The sequence below is a fragment of the Hippoglossus stenolepis genome, chromosome 4, assembly GCF_022539355.2.
Source record: "Hippoglossus stenolepis isolate QCI-W04-F060 chromosome 4, HSTE1.2, whole genome shotgun sequence".
NCBI lineage: Eukaryota > Metazoa > Chordata > Actinopteri > Pleuronectiformes > Pleuronectidae > Hippoglossus > Hippoglossus stenolepis.
The window spans coordinates 15712137-15735804 of record NC_061486.1 but is presented as its reverse complement, the minus strand read 5'-3'; the positions used below and the strand labels follow the sequence as shown (position 1 = coordinate 15735804).

The 23668-nt window shown below is 38.4% G+C and overlaps 2 protein-coding genes across 2 annotated transcripts; one reads left to right on the top strand and one right to left on the bottom strand.

Annotated features, from left to right (window-relative positions):
- Positions 1-790: 790 nt before the first annotated feature.
- Positions 791-3039, bottom strand: rnf7 (ring finger protein 7). The gene is made up of 3 exons (XM_035155332.1): positions 2766-3039; positions 2594-2641; positions 791-1248 (listed from the first exon to the last, which is right to left on the bottom strand). Exons 1-3 carry the CDS (start codon positions 2932-2934, stop codon positions 1130-1132), a joined length of 336 nt encoding a protein of 111 aa, XP_035011223.1. The 5' UTR covers positions 2935-3039; the 3' UTR covers positions 791-1129.
- Positions 3040-10857: 7818 nt separating this feature from the next.
- On the top strand, positions 10858-23668 carry LOC118106269 (transmembrane protein 255B). Its single transcript, XM_035154675.2, has 9 exons — positions 10858-11903; positions 12988-13127; positions 14088-14150; positions 16565-16654; positions 17737-17817; positions 17959-18044; positions 18228-18387; positions 20474-20578; positions 22965-23668. The coding sequence occupies exons 1-9, from the start codon at positions 11840-11842 to the stop codon at positions 23112-23114; spliced, it is 939 nt and encodes a 312-aa protein (XP_035010566.1). The 5' UTR covers positions 10858-11839; the 3' UTR covers positions 23115-23668.

Here is a 23668-nt window from a genome sequence, read left to right as displayed (position 1 = left end):
TTTAACTAACAGCCTAACGAAATAAGCTTTTCCTCAATTCCTCTGCAGTCTCACAGTGATTCTACAGCCCAAGTAGTGCACTTCATGTGCCAAAGTAGCCCAGTTAGGGTGGCAACAGTGCATATTATTGATACAAATATATAACGACGGTGTTTCTGGGGTAAAACTGGCCAAGTAGCAGATAAAACCCTTTCTTGATGACAATTTCACACTTCGTTTTCATTTCTTGTTTAAAAAGTGGATAAATATTGCTTTGCCTGTAGAACTTGGTTCTTGGCACTCACAAAGTACTGGTGAACTGACAACCAAATCATATTTTGGATACATTAAGAGTACAGTCACTTACCAGTTTTAATATTGTGGCTGGTAGGTGTGTAAACATTTGTTTCCCACAAAACCCTCTCTTCATTGCAAAAAAGAATTAGATTTTTGTAGTCTCAATCAATCAACTTACTGAAATCATAGTACAGTATACGATTAAAGTATAAGTACACAAGAAAAGTGTTGACATTATACTTAAAATCTGAACTGTTTGTTAAAAAGAATCAGTTAAAATAAGTCTTGGCGAGTATTAAATGTCAGATTTCGGTCCTTTCAAGGTTATTAACTTCTGGGGTTGCAGACAGATTTCTGTCTGAGGCAAAAAAATATATTTCCATTCCTTAACCAGACAAATCTTGGCAGGTGAATGTGTTGCACTTTCCTGAATATAATCTAAAACATGTGTTGTAGAATAGTACCTTCTTCCATAATTTCACTATAGGAAAATACTAAATGAAAACTACATATGTTTACAGCTATTCACAATTCTTTATTTCTAAAAGGACAGTCACATAAGATGATAAGATAAGTGGCGATCACATCACAGACAATAATATAACGTGACCAAACACTGCGACAACTTTCATCCATATCTTCATGACTCTTGATCCCTCCAGCCACATTAATAACAAGTCTGTGCTGCTATATCCATCGCCCTCCTTCAACACCAGGACGACAGGAACATGCAAGTAGGAGGGACAGATGACGTTGTCTGTGGCTCTACACAGGACACTGCAGTGATCCATGTCAAGTCTGTCACCACGCTCGGGTGCGTGCAGGTGAGAGTCAGACCACCTGGTCGTGGAGCTTATTTGCCGATTCTCTGAACCACCCAGTCCTGCTGGCAGAGGGGACAGCGATTGTTCTGCTTCACCCACAGGGACATGCAGCAGTTATGGAAGGAGTGGTTGCACTCTCCCCACACAACTGAAAGACAGAGGAGTGGAAACATAGGGAGTGAGGCAATCAAACAGTACAAGGGTTACACAGACCATAGTAGTATAACCATATTTACTTTAACGGTAAATAAACAGATTCACTTTTGTTTTAACCTTTTCCAAAAAGCACATCACTTGGCATCTACAATGTGTTTCAGTCCAGTCAAACAGCACACTGGGACAGTGAGGTCTTTTTTATAATTTTTTTTAAGCCACCATATTATTATTATTATTATTATTATTATATTAAACTACTTCTAACCCATACTCAGTGAAGTCATTAGTGTGCTGACTGAATTTCTGTTTAACTAGTCATTAAACAGTTACAGTAGGAATAGCACAATATGAACAAGTGTAAAGGTGTATATGGAAAGTTGACTATTGAAAATATTTTACTCATTTATAAAGAAGGTTATGTTTCCAACCCTGTCTGTTGGTTGGTTTACTTGTTGGTTTGTGTGTTTGTCAGCAGGATTACACAAAAACTACTGAACAGATTTCCACAGAACTTGGAAGGATGAGACACGAGCCAATAATCTACTATTAATAGTATGTTCTGGAGAGTTTCCGAGCAATATTATTTTAAGTTGCCCCATTGGGAAAAACAAGCATGCATTGGAAGTTAAATGGGTTGTTACAGATATCTTTTCTAGATACCCTTTTATCAAATGTCATGGTGATCGTAAACTGCAAGTAATAATACATAATGACTATATGAACAGGCTAGAGAAAGAAGTATGTGGAGAAAGAAGTATTTAGATTGCAGTGAAAGTAGGAATACCCCTGTCTATTCAGTTACAGGTAAAAGTCCTGCTTCCAAAAAATATTTTAAAGTTAAAGTAGAAGTATCACAACATACTTTCAGGTGGAACAACATGGTATCGTATATATTTTATATCAAAGTCCTCTCTTAACTTATGATAAAAAATCATGACTTCTTTGTTGACCACCACTTCTATTAATAATCTAACTCTGCAAGGATTCTGGTAACAAGGTAAATGTGGAGTAAATCGTACGATTATCCCCCTGAACTGTTGTGGAACTTAAGTATTAGGAAGCTGATACTCAAGGTACTCGAGTACAACTACAAGCACCTATGGTTTCGTCAATTACAGTAGCTGAGTAAATCTACTTAGTTCCTCTTATACCTGGTGTTGTTCGATAAGGATACAAACATAATGACAGCTGTAATCAAAGCATCTTCACGGTGCTGTCATCCTCTAGTTTCAAATACAGCAGCTGGAATAGCAGCCATTAGCTTGGTGAATCACTGACAGCTCCGTCAGAGCAGCTAACGTTAGCCGGGCGATGCTACAGTGCTAACGCGGTCTTACCGACACAGTCCTCCTGTTTGTTCTCCGCCTGACACCGGAGACAAGCGTCTGCAAAGGAGATACAAAAACACGCGAGTCAGCGTCAGGGAGCTGCAGTTTCACTCATTCGTATGTCTGCGCTAGCTTAGCATTAGCCTGTATCCAAGCTAGCCGCGGACCGGCTGACACTCACCCATCACCTGGACCCGACAGATGGCACAGGTGTCGCATTCCACATCCCAGCTCCACATGGCCACCGCGTTCCACTTCTTCAGGGAGAACATCTTGTCCCCGCCCGACTTGGAGCCCGAGGAGGTGTTGTGTGAGGAGAGGACCAGACCCGGCTCCTCACCGTCATCCATCTCTGCTGCTCACTTCAGTGCGCAAGGTAACGTTAGCCCGTTCAGCTAAGCTAAGCTAAGCTACACAAGATGGACGCAGCGGCTCGGTGATGCTAGTGCTAATCATGTGGCGCTAATGCTAGCTGGCCTTGTCTCCATAGCAACAGGAGAGGGCGCTGTTTGATTGGTTCATACAAAATAAACCACTGAGCACTTTATTAGGAACACCACACTAACACTGCTGTTACTTTATTTGCTCTCACAACAGCTTCAGGCCTTTGTAGCAGGAATTTAATAAAATGTTGGAATTTTCCTTTAACTTTCTGCTCCATGTTGACACATTAATTCTGCAGATTATATTGAGCCCTGGGGCGAAATTGGGTTCTTGTTATAGTTGCGCCAGCCTTGGGTAAAAATATATACACACCAACACAATAACAATGCAATACAAAACAAAGGCAAGTGTATGACGTAAAAAAATTGTAAAAATATTCACATAATATATGTAATATATATATAAGAAGCTGCACAAGATGTGTAATAATATAGTATTTACAAACTTGTATTACAAATATATGATTCCCTTGAAGTATCACATTTCCAAGGCAAAACATGTGTTTTTATGAGGTCACAGTGATCTTGACCTTTGACCACAAAAATTTGAATGAGGTCATCCTTGAGTCCAAGTGAATTTGTGTCCAAATTTGAAGAATTCCCTCAAGCTGATCTTAAGATATCACATTCAACAAAAACAGAAACATACTTTGTGACGTAAGATGTCTCCTCAGCTGAGCCTCTCCTGCATGACGACCTGCATCTGTCCTGAAGCTGACCCTAAGCTCCACCAGTAATTTCCCCATAGCGGTCAATATAATATGTCACCATGACATAAACACACAACCTTCATCGCCACTTCTGGGCATATATAGTAACTTTTATGCCTGTATATTTGTGTTCGAGCTCATATTCTGTGTGAAATCTGTTTGCTGAGCTGACAGGTCCTACTCCCAGCTTCTACTCCCAGTTTATACTCCCAGTGTTAACACAGTGTGACTTTATTAACTCTACAGACAGCCCTCTCTTGAAAGTTACTCAACATAAGCACACACATGCACATGCCAAGCACATGTAATCCACACACACACACACACACACAGACACACACTTCAACAATGCACGAGGGTTGTTGCTTTAATAGATTAAAATTTAAAGATTTAAAGATAGTATCTTTAAAGAATGGGCGGACACACACACAAACACACACTTGTAATATAACATATATACCTCTTTCCTGAATTTGTCTGCTTTAAAAAAACAAAACAATAAAAATACTGTTGATAAGCAGCATTGGTAATAGTAATAATAACTTTACTTGTATAGCACTTATTTAAATGAGGTTACAAAGTGCTTCACACAAAAGTCCAGGGCAAAATGAAGAATCGATTGTAAAAAAGATATTCCGTTCAATCCAACTCAAGAGCCAAATCAGAACATAATAAGGTCAAGACCTTCAGTTTATAGAGAAAACCCAACAGTTCCCACAATGAGCAAGCAAGCGAGCTGTATTGATATTTTTACGGAAGTAAAAAAATCTGGAGTCGAGAAGCCATTGTAGCATCATTATCTACCATTATGATAACGTTATTAAAAGATGAGACACTTCTATATCTCTTTCTTTCCCCCCTCGACTTTTCTGTTTTGGTTGTACATCATAATCCCTCACACAACCCACAAAGTTCAGGGGGTGCAGTATATTTATTTTTGTAAAAGACAGTGTTTGTTGTTAATGTTGTTACTGTAATTGTGCTTAATGAAATTACGTTAGTGGCATTCTTGTGATGCCCTCCCCGACATTCTGCACCAGAGGCAACCGTCTATGTCTCCGAGCCGGCACCAAAACATTTCCCACTCCATTACACCCCCACCACAACAATGGACTTGATTATTCTGTGTTGGTTTTGGTCTTGTTGTGGGTTTTTGTGTCCCCCTTTCTGTTCTTTCTCCTGCAGGCCATGTGTGTGGCAGGGGGCGTGGCTGGCTTCTCCTGCAGCACACAAGGCCCACCTGCTTCCACTCAGCTCATCAACCTGCCCATAAAAGCCTGGTCTGCTCTGCCAGATGATTCAGTCTCGTTCGGTAGTCGGTAGTCGCTGTGAGTGCTTGGTCTCTGTGAATCTTCGGTGTTCCTGTGTGTGTGGTCGGCCTTGCTGCCCGCCCACATTGTGTCTTCAGTGCAGAGTTTTTCTTCCATGTGCTCAACACTCTTGCCGTCCCTGGGCCTCTACCAGCCAGCCTGCTCTCGGCCTCCACTGCCTGCTCTTCGTTGCTTTTGTTTAGCAATAAACTCTTAATTCTTTTCTACTTACCTGTATCAGTCTCTGCTTTGGGGTCTGAACAAAATCAAAACCTAACAGGACTGTTGATTCAAGGCAGTTCAATGGCTCCATGGATTCACAGCAAATTCGGACCCCGAGTCTGTGTCTACTGCAGCCTCAGATTTCAGTTTTTGGCCCGACAGGGGTGGAACCCGACGTGGTCTCTGCTGTTGTAGACCAAACATATCAAAGCTTGGGGTTCTCAGATGCTTCTCATCTCACCACAGTTGGAGAGGTTATCTGAGTTACTGTACCATACTGTTTTTCTCCCATGATCTCTTAGCAACAAGGTTGTAAGTTTCCATCCACAGAACCACTGGATGCTTTTTTGTTTTTGTTTTCCACACCTTTCTAGAGTTTCAGAAATACTTGAACCAATAATCATAAAGTCACTGATGTACTTTATGTTTTTTAAATGATTTAATTATTGAATGCATGTTTTTTATTAGCACAACTGTCCAGTAGCTTCCTCCCTACAAGTGTATACACAGACATTTTGTGTTTCAAAGCAAACGTATCAAATACTCACTCTTACATTTTAGTATGATGTCAGTGACATTATTCCACAACTGGTGATTAGTGTAAATCAAAAACTGTATAACCTTTAGCGTGTACTTAATACAAAGGTCAACATAAAAACAATGTGTTTTCAGTTACAGGACTTCTGATCTAAACTGATGTAAAACCCTAAAGCACCATGGGGTCATCTCTGCTTTACATCACTTCTGCTCTTGAGATGATTTGAGTTTAACAGACAACACAGTCACATCTGTATTCCTTTCTTGTTCTTTTTTTGTTTGTGTGCGTCTTCCTTCATTCTTTACCATCAGTGATGCACAGATATCTGTTGAAGGTCATGTACTGCATAAAGACACAGGAGACAGTTTGAATTACCTTTTTAATAAGATCATATGTGTTCTCCACCCCACATTACTTAACATGCACATTTAATCTGATATGATGCTACACAGATAAGATAAATCCTCTGTGTGTGATTATGAATTAAGAGCTAGTCTGGAGAGGCATGTATGTTATAGCTTTCACATGAATCTTCAAATGTTATAAAACAACTGGTCATGAACATAAGATATATAGACATTTAATTTGTCTGTGTGCGTCCCACCTAGAGTGTCTGCAGGTTATTATGAAGGTCAGAGATTGCAAAAAAAAAACTGTTCAAGGTTTCTGAGTTCCTTAAGGAAGATTTGCATGTGTTACAATTAATCGTATAAAAGTTGTGATCTCAATTCACACCTATGCTATCTCATTTTTAATTCAGAATAATTGTGCTGCAACAAGCGCTCCTACTTTTTCCCACAACCAATGCCAAAGTGATGCAGAGTAACAGAACACAGGCAGTGAAACAAAGAGAGTGAGAGGAAAGTGGAGAAAAGTTTGTGTTAAGGATAGATACAAAATAATAAATCCAGAATAAACCCCCTCTGATCACGTGTTCCATTTCCCAATTTATTTTCAGTCTTTGGTGTGTTTATGTGGCTTTAAGTCGGAATGTGGAAAAAACATGGAAGCTGTACACAAAGTTTGTTGTATTTAGAGAGTTTAAACAGCATCTAAGAAAAAGCAGCAGGTGTGAGAGGTATATAGATAACTTAAAATGTCAATCACAGAAACGTCTATATTGGCTAAAAAGTGGTGTTCGGCACTTGTGAGGGATGAACGTACAGTTTACAAGAGGCAAAAGTAAAATTTGACAAATTAATTGACATATTTAATGATTTTCCAGCTTGGCCTGATGTTCAGATGAAAGAGGTACCATTCCATTAAACCATATGAGTGAGAGAGATATCTGCATGTCTGGAACAATGTTAAATATACCAAACACCCTATAGGGCTGATCTCAACCCATCAGTCTGCACCATGAAATTGATTTATTGCACAATACATCTCCTCATCAAAAATGAGTTTCCCTGTAACCAGCTCCTCTGAAAGCCTTCCTTGAGATGTTTAGGGGGAGCTCTAATAATTGTTCACTGTTGTTTCACAGATTGTATTTTATTTTATGCACATTAAGGTTCCTTAAAAATATTCACACATTGCATTCCATTTTCCGAACATCTGTCTCCACTAAGTTTAGTATCTATTCTCGGTGTGTATTCCTGATGTGGTCATCGCCCTCACCTGCATTTGTATGCATGTGCATGCATGTTAAATATTGGACTGGTGCGCACTGGAAAGTAGGGCTCCCATGAAAGCCACTGTGTAATTCGAACCCTGACTGGGGCCAACTAGTTATCATTATCTGTTTTGGTGATGTGTCTTTCTAATGTGTAACTGCATATTTTTTCATAGAGAGAGTCAAACTTAATTATGTATTTTATCACAAATTTCTGTCTGTATATACAGCATTCATAATCATCTGTATACTGTTTACATAGTATCCTGGACTGCCCAAAACTGTCTAGTCATCTTGTTTTATTACATAATAATTATATCTTTATATATATATACATATATATATATATATATGTGTATATATATATAGCAATTTTGAGAACAAAGTTACAAAGTGCTTCACAAATGAAAGTCACACAAGTAAAGTTCCATTAAAATAACATTAAAACAAGGTAACACATCATTAACAAGTTATAAAGAATAAATAAAAGAACAAAAAGAGAAGAATTGTTTCGACAGTGGTCTGTAGGCAGGCCCGCTTTTCAATATTTTGAATAGGATTTTAATTAGACCTTTTTAGAAAACACTGTCACTAATTGCATTGTAGAATATTAAATATAACTAGATCATATTGTCCTATGTCTTTTTTTTTCATTCTCTTGATTTGACTGTTATGACTGACTGGTGAAATGGGTATAAAAATTACACTAGCATCTAAATGTGTCTATTAGTGTCTTTTGACTTAAACTGTTTAAAACTGTTTTCACTTTAAAGTTTTGGCAAAAGCATTGAATGTGTCTCGATATTTACTTCTCCTTTTTCTTCGTTCGGTTTAATGGTGGGTGGTCTAAAGCATATATAAATGATTTTGTCCAGTCCTGTCTCCCTCAGAAAATGGAGCATACTCCCTATTCCCATGGTAAATTCTATTTCCACTCCATGCTTTGCAATTTCCCTCTTTAGCTTGTCTCATTCTCTAACATACTGATGCTCCTGGAATTATTTGCTGCATTTGACAGTAGATCACAAGATCCTTTTACACAGAGTCGAAAGTTGGATTGGTATCAAAGGCATAGCTCTAAACTGGTTCAAAACATACCTTACTGGCAGAACATATTTTGTTAGCCTCGTTGACCATGTTTTATGAAAGCATGATAACCTTTTGGCATTCCACAGGGTTCCATTCTAGGTCCTTTACTGTTTTGCTTGTATATGTTACAAATGGGACAAATTATTAGTGACCATGGTATGAACTATCATTGTTTTGATGATCTGTAGCGCCAGATGACTCTGATGCTCAAAATCAAGTTATAAATTGCCTCTCCAGTGTGGAACAACCATCTCTAAGAAGTTTGGGGATCCAGCTTTCTCTTGCCATGCACCAAAGGTTTGAAACAAACTCCCACCACACATCAGACAAGCTACTTCTGTTGATAGTTTTAAGAATAATTCAAGACCTATTTCTTTGATCTTGCTTTTAATAAATCGTATCTTTATTTTTTTTAACACCATTGTCTTTATTCGATTTTTTTAACTTCTTTTTATACCTTTTGGTAGTTTTCTAACGTGTTCTTATTGATCTACCTTATTTCATGTCTTTGATTATATTGTAAAGCACTTTGAGCTGCATTTTATGTATGAAAGGTGCTGTATAAATTAAATGTATTATTATTATCTCTGTGTGTGTGTGTGTGGATTACATGTGCTTGGCATGTGCATGTGTGTGCTTATGTTGAGTATCTTTTAAGAGAGGGCTGTCTGCAGAGTTAATAAAGCCACACTGTGTTAACACTGGGAGTATAAACTGGGAGTATGGCCCATCTATTCACCCCTCTGGTAAGTCAAATTTAAGACCCTTTATTGGATCTGTCCTGCACTTAGGTCCTCACCTGATTCTGATTCTGGATGTGACAATTTCAGTAAAATTGTACTCGTCCTGGTGCATATTATTTATACAGACAAGGGCTAGATTACCAGCTTTACAACACACTCTACAGGCAAATTGTTTATTTTAACTAAACTGGTTTGTGCGATAGTAATTTAATATACAAATGTATTTGGGCACATGCACTACAAAACACTGTATCAACAGAATCATTGCTGCTGCTTTAGTACCAAGTCTTGAGGCCTTGCCTTAAAGAGGGTCCTCAAGTGAAAATCTAATTTTAAGCCATCCCGTGAAAGTCTGTCAAATAGCCGCAGTATCAAGGTCCCATCACTACACGTGCTCGACCAATCGCAAGTTGATCTCAGCTGTCAATCATGAAGTTTCACCCCATTTTTATAGCATCAAATAACTAATGAAAACCAAACTTACTGGGACACTTGAAGGTGCATCAGTGTGATCAGAACTGCCTCAAGTGACAGAAACTATCTTTGAGAAAAATGTTTTAACATGTACTTTGATTTTTACTTTGATCCTTGTCCCATCCATTAACATGGAGGCTGGATTTATGACCTATACTGCAGCCAGCCACCAGGGAAGGATCGAGATGCATTAGCTCCACACTTGGAGAGCAGTCTATGGCTCACATATCATGGGAGAGAAGAACGTTTTACACAGAATGTGTGGATCTTGGGTTCCAGATGGGCCCTCCAGCTGAGCAGCCTGTTCCTTAGAGCAGGTAAATCTGACCATCTCTACAGTCCGACAAACAATCTCCTTTACAAAAGTTCACTCATATTCTCCTCCCCCCCCCACTGCGCTGCAGCAGTACATCAAAACCCCTGACTAACGTATGTTCTTTAGATTTACTGCAGTCACAGGGTCAAACTTTTATCTCTGGAAAAGAATGCTTAACATTCTATATCAGGGGTGGGGAATCTCCAGCCTCCAGGCTGTAAATGGTCCACGAGACAATTCATCAATACTGAAAAAAAACCCAACTCGGAACTCTTTACAGCAATATGTTTTCTGTGAATAAAGAAAATAAAGTGGACTAACAACTGTCCGTTAGGGTGATCTCTTCATGGCTGTAAATCTCTCAGGTCACGGTTGTCAATTTGTGAAAATGCCCTTGCAATTATGAAAAAGACCAATCTCAGCATCAGTACAGCTGAAAACAAGCAAATAAACTGAATGAGTTGCAAAGACACATTCACCAGGATAAAGTAAACAGCCTGTGGCAGAATTTGTGTATCCAACAATAGAGCATATATAAAGATGGACAACATGACTGCTCCCTTAAAGTTTAGCCAAAGCATCTTGATCGCCACCTGGTGGCTGGCTGCAGTATAGGTCATAAACCCTGCCTCCTCCATGTGAGTGGATAAGAGATGGGACAAACTAAAAAGTCAAAGTACATTTCAAATTTAGGTAGTTCTTACCACTCTGGTGTTTGTTCAAGTGTTCATTTTCCTTGTAAGTTTGGTTTTTATCAGTTATTTGATGCTATAAAAATGGGCTAAGACAGCTGAAACTGACTCGTGATTGGTTGAGCTTGTGTATCGGCGGGACCTCGCTACTCCATCCTCCAATTGCTACTGCGCAGAAACTGTCTCCAAATGCATAAGATGGCGGCGTACTTATGGATAATTGGGCTTCATTTCTGGATAGTGGGAGGAAGTGGAGACGTGTTGTACATCTTTATATACAGACTAAGACACGCAGCTTTCATGAGACACAATTCTGACAGAGACAGTATCATACATAAGACCACAAATTCTGCTTCATAAGCTCCCTGAACAGGTGTTTGGACGCAGACTTATGTGAATGACTTCAAAGCAGTGTGGTGGATCTCTGAAAATAAAGATCCCACAACCCACCTGTCTTTGTATATTTTATTATAAGAAGCTTCAAACCTTTGCAAAGGGGTCAATACAGAGACAGAGTCCCCCACAATCTTTCTCTCTGTGAGAAGTTTTTTATGGTCTGGTTATCTGGTGGGAAGAAGATGAATACCAGATGTCCTAAGCATTGATAAGGTCTGCTGCTTTACAATGATTTAACGATTGTTTTGCACTTACAAGGTGTTAATCAACTTTATGGCAGCACCATGCAGTCTCTCACTCTTAAGTAAGCAGAAAGAGAACAAGACACCATAGATTCCATTATATAGCATAAAATGGTCCAATGGATTTCTGTGTAGCTGACCGTTAATAGCATGGTTTACCTGTTGCCTGACAGTGAAACAACCAATCACAGCTGCGTAGAGTTTTGTAAAATAAATTAGTGTTTTCTGAAATATTGTTGGTTTTTGTGAAATATTTTGATTTATGAAATATTGCCCTGTTTGTGACCTTCCGGGCCACCATAACAAGTTTGTCTGTTTCAACAGTAGCAGACGTGCATGTGTCCCACTGTCCTTGAACGCAGCAGAGGCTGGAGCTCCATGCAGGCTGCACTACATCCTCTCAGTTGATTTGTCTGTGTCTGTGAGAGAACATCTGAAACTTAATTTCAGAGAAGTGGATCTATCATGACTGCCAGGATCCAGGGACCAGTGAGCCGGGACAAACCTGTGCCAAAGAGCCGAGCTACAGGTAAAGATCATTTATTTACTGCGCTCAGAGGCTGATGTGTTCACTGATGTGTCAGGTGCATGAGGCAGCCGCTATAAATACATGTTTGTACCTCAATTATTTTATCCTTACTCATGATCGAGTGAGACTTTACCAATGGACTGCATTGTCTTTCAGTGTGTTTTTAATTAACTAATAACCAGAGACAGAGCTACAGCTGTATATGACACTAAAAACAGATGTACATAAAACTGTTTTTATACCATTTGTAATGTACATCAACAGTAAAGATAAGGTCGTTCTCGTTATTTCAGCACCGATGGGGGTCATCTTACGAACAAAAGGATCAGTGATAACTTTATTATTCCCTAAAGACACTTTTAAGAAAATAAAATCTACTCTAAGGTTATTTTTAAACTTGTAAACATAAAGAAAACAAGTAAATGAGACGGATGATTTCCCCTTTGTTTCCTTGCAAATGGACATTTGATAATATGAGGGACACACTGTTAGAAGAAAGTTCAGTGATGCCGTCCAAAGTTTAGAGTCTGACTCTTAGAGTGGAGACTAATTTCAGAATAAAATCATTTGTCTATGAGGGGTTCATGTCTGACCTGTTATAGACTCACTGACGGCTGAAAGTTTTGTTTTTTATAATGGATTTGAAATAATAATTTTTGCAATAGAAACAGAAGAATCAGAGGACTACATGTTTGTCTTTTAATACAACTAATGTACAGGTATCTATATTCAGTCCTGGGTAAATAGTGATGTTTATGATATTTTATTTGATAAAGGAGTACAACAATATTTGAACAGTTTTCCTTCACTTAGAGTAGTATGTGTGATGTTTTATATATATACTATTTAGATCTTTTAGACTAAATTACTTCACCTGTTTTACAGTTGAGGTCACTTCTTTAGAATAATGTCCATCCAGGTAAATAATGATGTAACATAATTTATCTTTGTAAGCAGCTGTTTTTCTCACTATAAAAGCTTTATGGTAAATATTTTCTCTGCTGGTAAGCATGTGGTCTAGTTCATTATGTTTTATTTAATCCTGCGGCGTGTCATATAATACGACTGAGGTTTTCTCTCCCAGAGATGACGGCGAGGGTCAGGAGGGCTCTGTTGCTGGTGGGGGGCATGCTCAGTCTGTCCCTGCTGGTGGTGGTGCTGGGAGTCTACACGACCACCCGAACAGAGAGCCTGAACGTGACCGGCTACATCTCTGGAGTCATTGTAAGTTCTCTATTGGGCCCTCAGTGATTCCCTGTGTACTGGATTTAATCAGTGAGGTGACACATTTGCATGGTTAAAAAACTTTTAGACTGCAGCTAGCAGAAAATCAGCTGAAAGTTTTGAAACATATAAAAACATCCTCTAACATTTGATATCCATTATGAAATTAAAGCTGCAGTCCTAAAGTTTCGCGATGCCAGCCAACGGGTTTGACTCCCTCATTTTAAAAACAGGTGTTGGCAGACTGTAAAACGGATGATTGACAGTTTTGTGATTCACTCAGACTTCAGCATAAGCAGCGACGAGACAGGATCTCAGCTGTTTCAAACTAAAACAACATGCTTGGCCTTCTTAAATTGGTGGGTTGTAACAAAGTACATTTATGTTGTTATTATAATTAATTTGACTTTTCATGTATGTACTTTACTGAGGTAGATTTATTTGCATGTCTCCACGCCAGCGACAGCCAGTGGCCGGAGGCATTACATTTGGCCTAAACATTTACTCGGAGTTTGAAGGTCAAAGGTCACTGTGACCTTACAAAACTCTCATTTGCCTCGTGAACATCTTGAGAAAGCTTCCAGAGAATCCTTTCAAATTTGGCACAAATGTTCACTTGGTCTCACGGACGGACTGAGCCTGCCTCCAGGCATTTGGTTCAAATTGTGATCACTTGTTACTTGGATTCAAAGATTAACTAAGTAGATTTCAGTGGTCAGAGGACGGAAGTCACAGTGACCTCATGAGGCTAGGAAAGAAAGGTATGTAGACTGAAACTAGAAGAGAATCTGTTATTAAAAATCCACTGATCCAATCAGAGTGGGCAGGTACCATTGGATGAATGAAATTGAAAAGTGACCAAAACCACATGAAGATGTTTCAGTTTCCAATGAAAAGGAATTATTCTGTATTTCTTGATTTTAAATAAAACTCACAGCGCTTATTATGTTTTTTCTGCAGCTGACCCTTGGATCCTTCTTGGGACTTCTGGGGCTCTGCCTGGAAGAAAACCGCAAGCAGCTGGTACAATCTTCTGCTCTTCCTCTTTTTTCTCATCTGACACACACACACACACACACGCACACACACACACACGCACGCGCACGCGCGCGCGCACACACACACACACACACACACACACACAATTTCCCCTCATGTTTTCTCTTTGCACACTCATCCCTGACCTCCCAAGAGAGAGTGCACTTTTGAATGGTTACAATGAGGTGGCGGCCATTCTCCTGTTTATCCTGTCGTCAAATCTCATCTCATTCTTCACTTTTAAAACGTTCACATTTTTTTTTCTGGGAGACAACAGTAGTATCCTGGCTGTGAGATATAAAGTATTTAGGGTGATGCTGGATCCAGATGGAAAAGTCCCATTCATTTTTCCTATAGATAATGTTATGTGAGTCAGTTTTGGAACACTGTTGGATAATATCCAGTTGTTTTTATAAAAGGTTGAAGGTCATTTTGTCTTTTGGCTCAGTATCTGTCCTGTTCCTCAGCCCAAAATCGAGCGCGATTGTCAGGTGCTACTTCCACATCTGGAACAGTTCCGATGTACACACAGTAAATCTTCCTGGTTGTCAGACAATAAAGGATACCGGCTGCAATTTGTCCAGATGTGGAATCATACATATCTGGGCCAGACATTATTATCATCCAACTCATCCTGCTTTACTCTTCCACCTGTCCCTTTAGCAATTAATGGAAAAAACCTTGATGTCAATCTGCAGTCCAGTCCTTCAACATTCTTTCCTTTCACTAAAATATCAACAACAACTCTGGACAAATCAACGTTTCCCGCTGTTATTTCATCTTTTGTAAATTAGTTTTTTATTCTCATCATTCTTATCCTGCTGACGGAACACAGATGCATTTTTATTCTTTTTATATATCGGTGCCACTTTACAGAGTGAAAACTATTAAAAGAGCTATATTACTGTAGTAAGGTACAGGGCTGAACAGAAAATTGAATAATTTGGTTAAGACTGTTGCTGAAGTATCTGCAGTATCTGTCTTGCTGTAATTGTGTAATTTGAAAATGTCTTCTCAGTAAATTGTCCCAAAGGTAATTAGCTCTCTCCCCATGTATCAGATGTCATGTCTGGGTCAAGTAATAATGGTTCTAATATTTACTACTATAAATGAATTAAAAACTTTATGTATTGGTGCAATACAAAATAATCCATAAAACATAAACTCGACAAAATCAAATGCTGAATAATCACCTACAGAAGCCTGTTGTTAACAGTTAATCCAGGAAATGTGGAACTCATGTAAGCAACAAAAGCAAACTTTACAAAAGCTCAAGCGGGAGAAGGGAATAGATCTAAACAGTCCTGGTTTACTTCAAAACATGTTTATGGAGCTGGTTGGGGTTGGATTTTATGTTTTCATCATTTTCAGTGGTGAGATAAATGTTGTTATAAGAACTTGAAGTGTGAAAAAAACGAGAAAAATATTCAAGGAAGAATAATGATTGATAGTGGAACTTCATTCTCCATATTCGCTGTTGGTGTGTTTCTGAAAGGTGGTAAATTGAGATTGTGATGAATACAGAGCAGGAATGCAGAGATACAGCCTGTTAAGATTCAGATCTGCTCTGTCAGAGGTAGTTCTAAGTCACAGTTGTCCCAGATCGCTGCAGGAATAATGAGAACTTTCTGAGATATTTACTCTTTTAAATCTTACACATGTTGAAATAATAAATGTTTATTTTCAACAGTTATACTTTTATTACTTAGTTATTGTCATGTTTTCATCTGCTATTGTTTGTTAGTTGGCAGGATTACTCAGAAATTTTTGTTCAGATCTGGATCAGTGGGTGGAATCAGATTTTTCACTTTGTTTAACATTGGGAGACTTTTCATTGATTTCTCAGAGAATTACCTGTGAAACCTGATGGAAACATTCAGACATATTAAGGGGGTTGGCTTCGATGAGTGTGTGCAATTTCAAGAGATTGCGGATAAAAATCTGGATCTAGTGGATTTAAATGTAGTTTCAGAGGCGTGTAGACTTTTTTCAGCTGCTGGTAACAAATAGAGATAGAAACTTGTAAGATAATATAATGTGGCCTTAGCTATAAAGCTTGTTTATATTTAAAGGTACTGTTGGAGTTATACACTCTACTGAGAGTCAGGCTGGTTATTTTATTTGTTTGCCTGTTGAAAATACATAATAGTATTCACATCCATAAACGGAAGTTCTTTGAATTTCATATGATCACAAATACATTAATTCAAACTGAAAAAAGCCTGTGTTGGAGAGGTGAGGAGCTAAATGCTTTTACAAAGAGCTCAAGTTAAATAGGAAAACATTCATCAAAGATACTTTAATTTAATGTTTAACATCTGCTACAGAGGGGAAATCAGCAGTGGGTCTTACTTAAACAATCTGATATATTTCTGCTTTTTTCTGTGCTCTTCCTCCAGCTGACGGCTGCGATCGTATTCCTCAGCTTTGGGATCATCGCTGCTTTTCTGTGCCTGGTGATTGATGGCGTTTGTACTGTCTTAAACATGGTGAGCTACCTGCACTTGCATGTGGATACTGTGACAGAGATGACTGTGCTGGGTGATGAAAGAAAACAGTAACAGAAGACCGTGGAGGAATATTAAACTACCAACATGGCTCTGTTGGCAGTACTGACCTTTTGTCCGAAGAAATCAAGTTTCTTTTTTCTCTTTTACCCTCTTTTCTTTTTAGTAATAATACCTCTTGACATCTGCTGAGCTGGAAGACTGAGAATCCTCAGAAATTGTAAATGTGATGCTGCCTCCTTAAAATAACATTCAACAGGTTAAATTGTTTCAGGATGGAAGTTGGTTGAAGTCTGAGGACATAAAATATATTTTTTTAAATTAGATAGATTATGAAAGTTTACAACAACAACAACAAAAAATCCCTTTCCCTCAGACAGCCTCCAAAACCCATGAGCGTGCATCACACAATATTCACATTTTAGTAAATTATAATGTTAAAAATACATTTCCCTTGTCTTCATCTTTTCGTATACTTTCTGTTTTAAATTTATTGTGTCCGATTTATTTTGAATTTTTAGGTGATCTCCTCAAAAAACAAATACAGACGCTAAGATTGGTTAGACAACATGTAATAAACTGGATCATCTCATCTGTTCTATTTCACTGTATAATAAATAGATTTTACAAAACTGTGTAGGTCCAGTCATCAAAGTTAATCCATGAAAGTAATGAAAGTGGGTCCATGACCTTGTTCTCCTCCTGCTTGAGTCTGATGTGGTAAGATATTTCAAAAAGATTTTAGTAAATGAAACCCAAACCAAGAAAACCACCTGTCATTGCTATGAACTCAACCACAGACACAGTTTCCTCTGAAGTGAACATTGTTTTAACAAATTCAAAGATTAAGAACATTTTCTTCACAATGAACTGAGTGAATTTTGTAAAACCTCCGTTCATAAACAGACTCTAATCTCAACACTTGTTTACTTCAAATGTGTTTTTATCTTTCTGTGCTCACTCTGGATTATCTTGCCCGTTGAAGTTTTTTTTTATCTCATGTATCTTTTATTTCCTCCGATTGACTGAGGTTGTGTGGATGATATTTCTTGAATGTTTGCCAGGACATGCGTCCACTCAGAGCAGGGAGATGTCAGTACTACAGCAGCGGCAGCAGCTACATCTATGAGAATTTCTACACCTCAGTGAGTAAAGATGTGCAGATTTATCAGAAATTATATCACAATGTGAATCACAGACAGCACAATGTAAGTCTGGGGGTAGTTTTCTGTGTTTTATTTTACAGGAATTTACACTTTGAACTTTTCTGTTTTCTTCTTTACCAGGTTTCATGTTGGAATCTGAAGGAGTCTTGTACCATGACAGTAAGAAGTGGGACCTGCTACTGCTGCGACCTGTACGACTGCGCCAAGTGAGACACTGCACCATTATCCTTTGACATTAGCGTAGCATAATGTAGCTAATGATAATCATCACAATCTAGACAAACTCAGGATTGTCAACTCGCAAGATTTGGTCTCTACAGAAATGTATTAAATTCTCCAACTAATTAAAACCCTTCCGTAATGAACAGAGCTGTTTTTCTGCTCTGCAGTGGAGGTTTCCTCAGCAACTACTACGAGTTTGTTGGAGTCCAGAGCTGCGAGGAAGTTTTCACTCTCTACATTTTGATTTGGATCCTCACCGGTCTGAACCTCGTGGCGCTCTTCACAGGGATCCTGATCACAGCGGTGCTCGGCAGCATCAAGGATCTGGTGAGACACACACACACACACTCTGGAGGACATGACGTGTGTGTAAACTGATTTAGGTCCCCACAACATGAGTAATACCTGGAACATAAACACTGACACCATGTCCAGATTAATTGGAGATAATAAGCTTGGTCTATCGTAACCTAATTAAAAACAAAGTTAGTTTATCTTATTTGACTGTAACTTTTTTTAAAGACACATTTACGTTCTAATCCTGTACCCTATCAGTTTTTCATTCATCGCCTATTACATTCAGCCGTAAATTATTTCCATATAATAATTCCTTTATTTTCCTTTCCTTGAAAACATGAAAAGATACATGTGTTTTATAGTTTGAGTAGCCAGCTGAGAACTTTGACTCATTGAATGTTGACTTTGGATATAAATCTGTCGTTGGCCGCACAGCGATTTCCTCCCCTTCCACTTCTGGCCTGTTATCACTTTCAAAACTGGCCGACATGTTATCCAGCGTTCTCCACCAACATCAATACAACCCCATAGGAGGGAATAGATATAAAACACTTAAATATGTTTAGGAAACAAAAATACTCCACAGGATCAGTCCTGTGATTATTGTAGGAGATGTGTGAATACACAGCCACCATCTGTACAATGTTATGATTTCTTTGGCACAATGATTATGTAGATTTAACATGTTCTCACCCTGGATCAAAGCCACAATCAAAGATCTGCTGCATTTAGCGTTTCTTTAAATTATAGTGATTGGATTAAAAAAATAAAAACCAGCAACAGTGTTTTTTCCCCTAATAGCAGAATAATAATGTGTGCAGTCAGACTGATCTCACAACAGCTCTGTGGAGATGTGTCTGGCTATGTGGGACTACCAGCAGGACAATATAAGATATTTGTTTACATCAAATCAAATCAAATATACTTTATCGTCCCATAGGGAAATTTGTCTTGGTCCTTCACCTCCCTGTCTTGCAGTGCACTGTGTTTGCTAAACTACAACCAGTTTCCAATCAAACTTCAAGGATATGATTTAAATCAGTCTCATATTCAAACCCTGTCCACATTAAGCCAACATTGAACCATTTGATCTCCAGACCACCGGCTGCATCATGGGGGAGAGATGTGACGTGTGAATGTTGAGTGGTGCATGCTGTGGTAAGACGGTAAAACAGAAACATCCAAATCACAAACACTAAACTGGTAAACACTGATAGCTTCAGATTTTTCAGTCCACGTCTGTCCAGATGCTGCTGTGTTGCAACAATGCTCTCGTGTCTCTGGGTAGACGTGTGCATGGGTTATGTTCCCTGTCCCGTCTCGCTCCTTTATGTCTCTCTGAGATAATTTTATAGATGAGTCCTCTTCAGCCAGTTCTTTTTTTTTATATCCCAATTGATAATAGATAAATTTAGATTTTGATGGATCCAGCCGACCTGATGCTCATTTGACAGCTGGGACCATGGGTGAGACACTTGAAATGTAACATGATCAACTGTCAGAGCTGATGTCAGGGACACAGGAGAAAAGACTCCCATTCAGACAGTGGAGATAGAGTTGGTGTAGTTCAGCAATTTATTGGAACAAAGAGACAAAATGATGAGGGTCAAAAATAAAGTCAAACAAATCCAGGAAAACACAGGTAGGAAAGCAAAAATCCAAATAAAAGCTTTATATTTATATTCATATATAATGCCAGAACGTTACGTTATTGGTTTTAACATTATTTCATGGCTCATTGTAAATGAGAAACGGGTGGAATGGAACAAAGGCAGGGGGAAAAAAATAAGAACCATCAGACACAAAAAGAAAGTAACTGCAAAACAAAACAGGAAATGATCTCATATAATCTGGCAATAAATCACACACAGAGTCAAAGCATGACAATAAACAGTACTTTACATGATTGGGTTTAAAACTGTGTTGTTTTAAATAGTTTCTGGCTTTAAACGTATAATCAGATCAACTGTTTTGGTTTTCATATTTGCACATTTATGTTATTTCACAATGAAGTAAAACAATTAATATATAGTTGATGGTACTTAAAGGGCTGCTAAGTTATTTGTGTTTATGGTCCGTGTGTGTGTGTGTGTGTGTCTTTGTGTCTTTGCATCAGAGGAGTAGCAGCACTCTGACCGAGTCCCCTGAAGGCACCGCGACTTCCCCAACAGCTCCTGGACTGATGAACACCAACACACACACAGTTCCGCAGCTCTACCCAGTCAGTGAACACACACGCACCTGCACACACACACACACACACACACACACACACACACACACACACACACACACACACACACACACACACACACACACACACACACACACACACACACACACACACACACACACACACACACACACACACACACACATTAACTTAACACACACTTTCATTTAAGCAGTTCACTCTGGTTTAAGAGGTGAGTGTGTGGATGAATGTTGCTGTTTCTTCACAGCATGTTTGTTAACATCAAAGAAACGGGTTATTTTGCTGTTTAATAAATCACATGAATCCAGTTAAAATATATTTAGGATGCACTATCACTTCTCAGAATCTCTTCTCTCTGTATTTATAACTTGGTTTCAGGCAGTTTAACGCTCACAGTCATGTAAGAGGTTTGACATTTACAATTTAAATTCAACAACAGATTAAACCACTGGATGTGCGTAAACACATCTGGTTCTGATATGAACGTGACCTGAAGTGAACTAAGTTCTTAATTTTCACTGTGGATCACAACCTCAGTTTCCTCTGTTTCTAGTATATATGTTTACCTTTTAAAATCATTTGAATAATCTGAGGTACTGGTTCATCCCACATCTGAATGAAAATCACATGGTTTAAAGTGGATTCACTGATAAGTGAAGAGGAGGAACACATACTCATGTAAACAATGCAGGATTCAAAATGTAAAAATAATAATCTTTAAGATATTTATGTATACATTTATTTCAATGCTGTAGATTGTTTTCCCATTTACAATCCAGTCAAAGATGCATGCATAGCACCACAGCAGAAAACCAATTTCCTTATATTAGCTTAAAAATCCTTTTTTTTTATAAACAGAGCAATGTCCAGGGTACCAGCAAAAATACTGTATAGAGGTGAAATGGTATTGGACATGCGGCCGGAGCATTTCTGTTTCCGAATCAGATTTTTGTCACCACGATTATCCCCTCAGAAGAATTTGGTTATTCTGGTTTACCTGTCTCACGTGTGCACATCTGACTGATGTTTTCTTTTGAAATGCGTCCATAGTCAAAATTTTTTTCCAGTTTACGATATAATTTATCGTTAGTGGTTCTCTTTCATTCCCATGCTGGAATCAAATGACCTACCCAAGAGGGACTCACTGGAAATGATGCAGCACGAGATCCCAAATTCCTGTTTGTAATTTTGTCTTGTTGACATGAGACCTGTTCACTCTCTATCACCAAATTACTGCTGTTTGCATTTTCACATTAAAAACTTTCATTGGCAACTGGAAACACCATGTGTTTGCCTCTGAGGGAAACACTGACCACAAAGTTTCATCAAGAAAAAGTAGTTTTTGTTGAAGTTGCTCTTTTGTTATTTCTGAGTGTTGCTTAAAACACACTGCATAATGTGTCTTGGTGAGAAACAATGAACAAAAAACATTGTCTAAATTAGATCTCAGTGGAGTTCCTTTTAAATTCTATTCTCAAACAGAAGTTGTGGAAACACTGTTGAGGTCATGGCCACCCACATTTGATTGTCTTATCGGTTTTGGTATTTTCATCTGTGTAAACATGTGTTTAGCACGAGGAATTCTGCATTTCCATCAACCAGATGCTGACAATCTTCTTAACGGCTGCTTACATAATGAACATCAATAAAAACGAGTCGACGGTAGAATGCGAAGGTTCGTTCATGAGCAGTTTGTCATAAACGGTGAGATGAGGGTGAAAACTTGTAAACAGAGCTTGAGTCATTTTTATTTGTTTAGTCATCAGCAAAACAAGGTTTTCAGTAGAGACAACACATGTTGATCTGATAAAGATGAAGTTAACATTTACCAGCCAACATGATGTCAGTCTGTTTTTCATTTAAGTGCCGGGTAATAATAAACACAAGGCTGTTTCTAGGTTAACAGCATGTATCTGCAAAAAATATCAGAATCATGTGATCACAAAAATATGCAAAAAAAACTTCAGTTGTCATGTAAGTGTTTGGTTGTGTTGCAAGTATTTGTTTGTATTTAAGGTTTTGGTTGTGTTGCAAGTACTTGGTTGTGTTGAAAGTGTTTGGTTGTGTTGCGAGTATTTGTTTGTGTTGCGAGTACTTGGTTGTGTTGCAAGTACATGGTTGTGTTGAAAGTATTTGTTTGTGTTGCGTGCACTTGTTTGTGTTGTGAGTATTTGTCTGTGTTACAAGTATTCGGTTGTGTTGTAGGTTTTTTGGTTGTATTGCGAGCACAAGGATGTGTTGTGAGCATTTGCAGTGCATGTGTTGTGAAATTGATGATGGTATATGTTTTGTCTATTTCCATGTGTTTTATTATGTTGTTGTGTATTGCGCTCTCAGAACAATGTCGCCAATTTGTTTCCTTCTTCTCTTTCTTCTGTCTTTCCTCATCCAGGAAGTCTCGATGTATTTCCCTCCTGCAGAAAAAGCACCTGCGTCACAGAGTTTTCCTTCATCATCGACATCTCACTCGGAGTCGAGTCCTCCTCCCTTCGCCCCTCTGACCAACCTGCTGCCGTTCAGAGCCCAAGGCTTCTCGGCCTGAACTCTACCAGCAGAAAATAACTGAAAAACATCTAGAAAGGGATAAACAGATGCTTCATTATTATCATTACTAATTACTATATATTTTTTTAATTTTAACTGAAAGAAAGATACCCTGGTCTGAATATTATGTACGAATACAATATGAAGATTTTTTTGTTGTAAGGATCCAAAAGCAGACATGAGACATTTCATGTAAAGTGCCACTGCCACTTTCAAATGTATGCACGGTTTATATCATATTTTACTTTATTTTGCTCAAAAACGTTAAGGTCTTATGTTGTACAATGTTTTTAAATGAAATATTGTGTGGCAAAAATGTGATTTATCAATGGCAGCATGTGCACAAGACGGCGTTTGGGCTGTAACTCAAACTTAAAGAAGAATTATAATCTTACAGGGACATAAAGGAAATAAAATAAAAATATTAATAGTCTAGTGTTTTCATACAGCCACATTGAGCCCAACACATGATTCATAATGATTTGGGTTTAATTTAGATTTATTTCCAATGAGACACGTGATTTACACATGGACTCGTTTATTTTACTTCCT

Excerpts from the sequence above, each read along its gene's own strand:
- LOC118106269 (XM_035154675.2), top strand. The coding sequence starts at position 11,840 with ATGACTGCCAGGATCCAGGGACCAGTGAGCCGGGACAAACCTGTGCCA. Across the intron at positions 18,388-20,473 it reads TCGGCAGCATCAAGGATCTG|AGGAGTAGCAGCACTCTGAC; the intron begins GTGAGACACACA and ends TCTTTGCATCAG. Across the intron at positions 20,579-22,964 it reads CAGTTCCGCAGCTCTACCCA|GAAGTCTCGATGTATTTCCC; the intron begins GTCAGTGAACAC and ends TTCCTCATCCAG.
- rnf7 (XM_035155332.1), bottom strand. The coding sequence starts at position 2,934 with ATGGATGACGGTGAGGAGCCGGGTCTGGTCCTCTCCTCACACAACACC. Across the intron at positions 2,642-2,765 it reads CTGTCGGGTCCAGGTGATGG|ACGCTTGTCTCCGGTGTCAG; the intron begins GTGAGTGTCAGC and ends TCTCCTTTGCAG. Across the intron at positions 1,249-2,593 it reads CAAACAGGAGGACTGTGTCG|TTGTGTGGGGAGAGTGCAAC; the intron begins GTAAGACCGCGT and ends TCTGTCTTTCAG.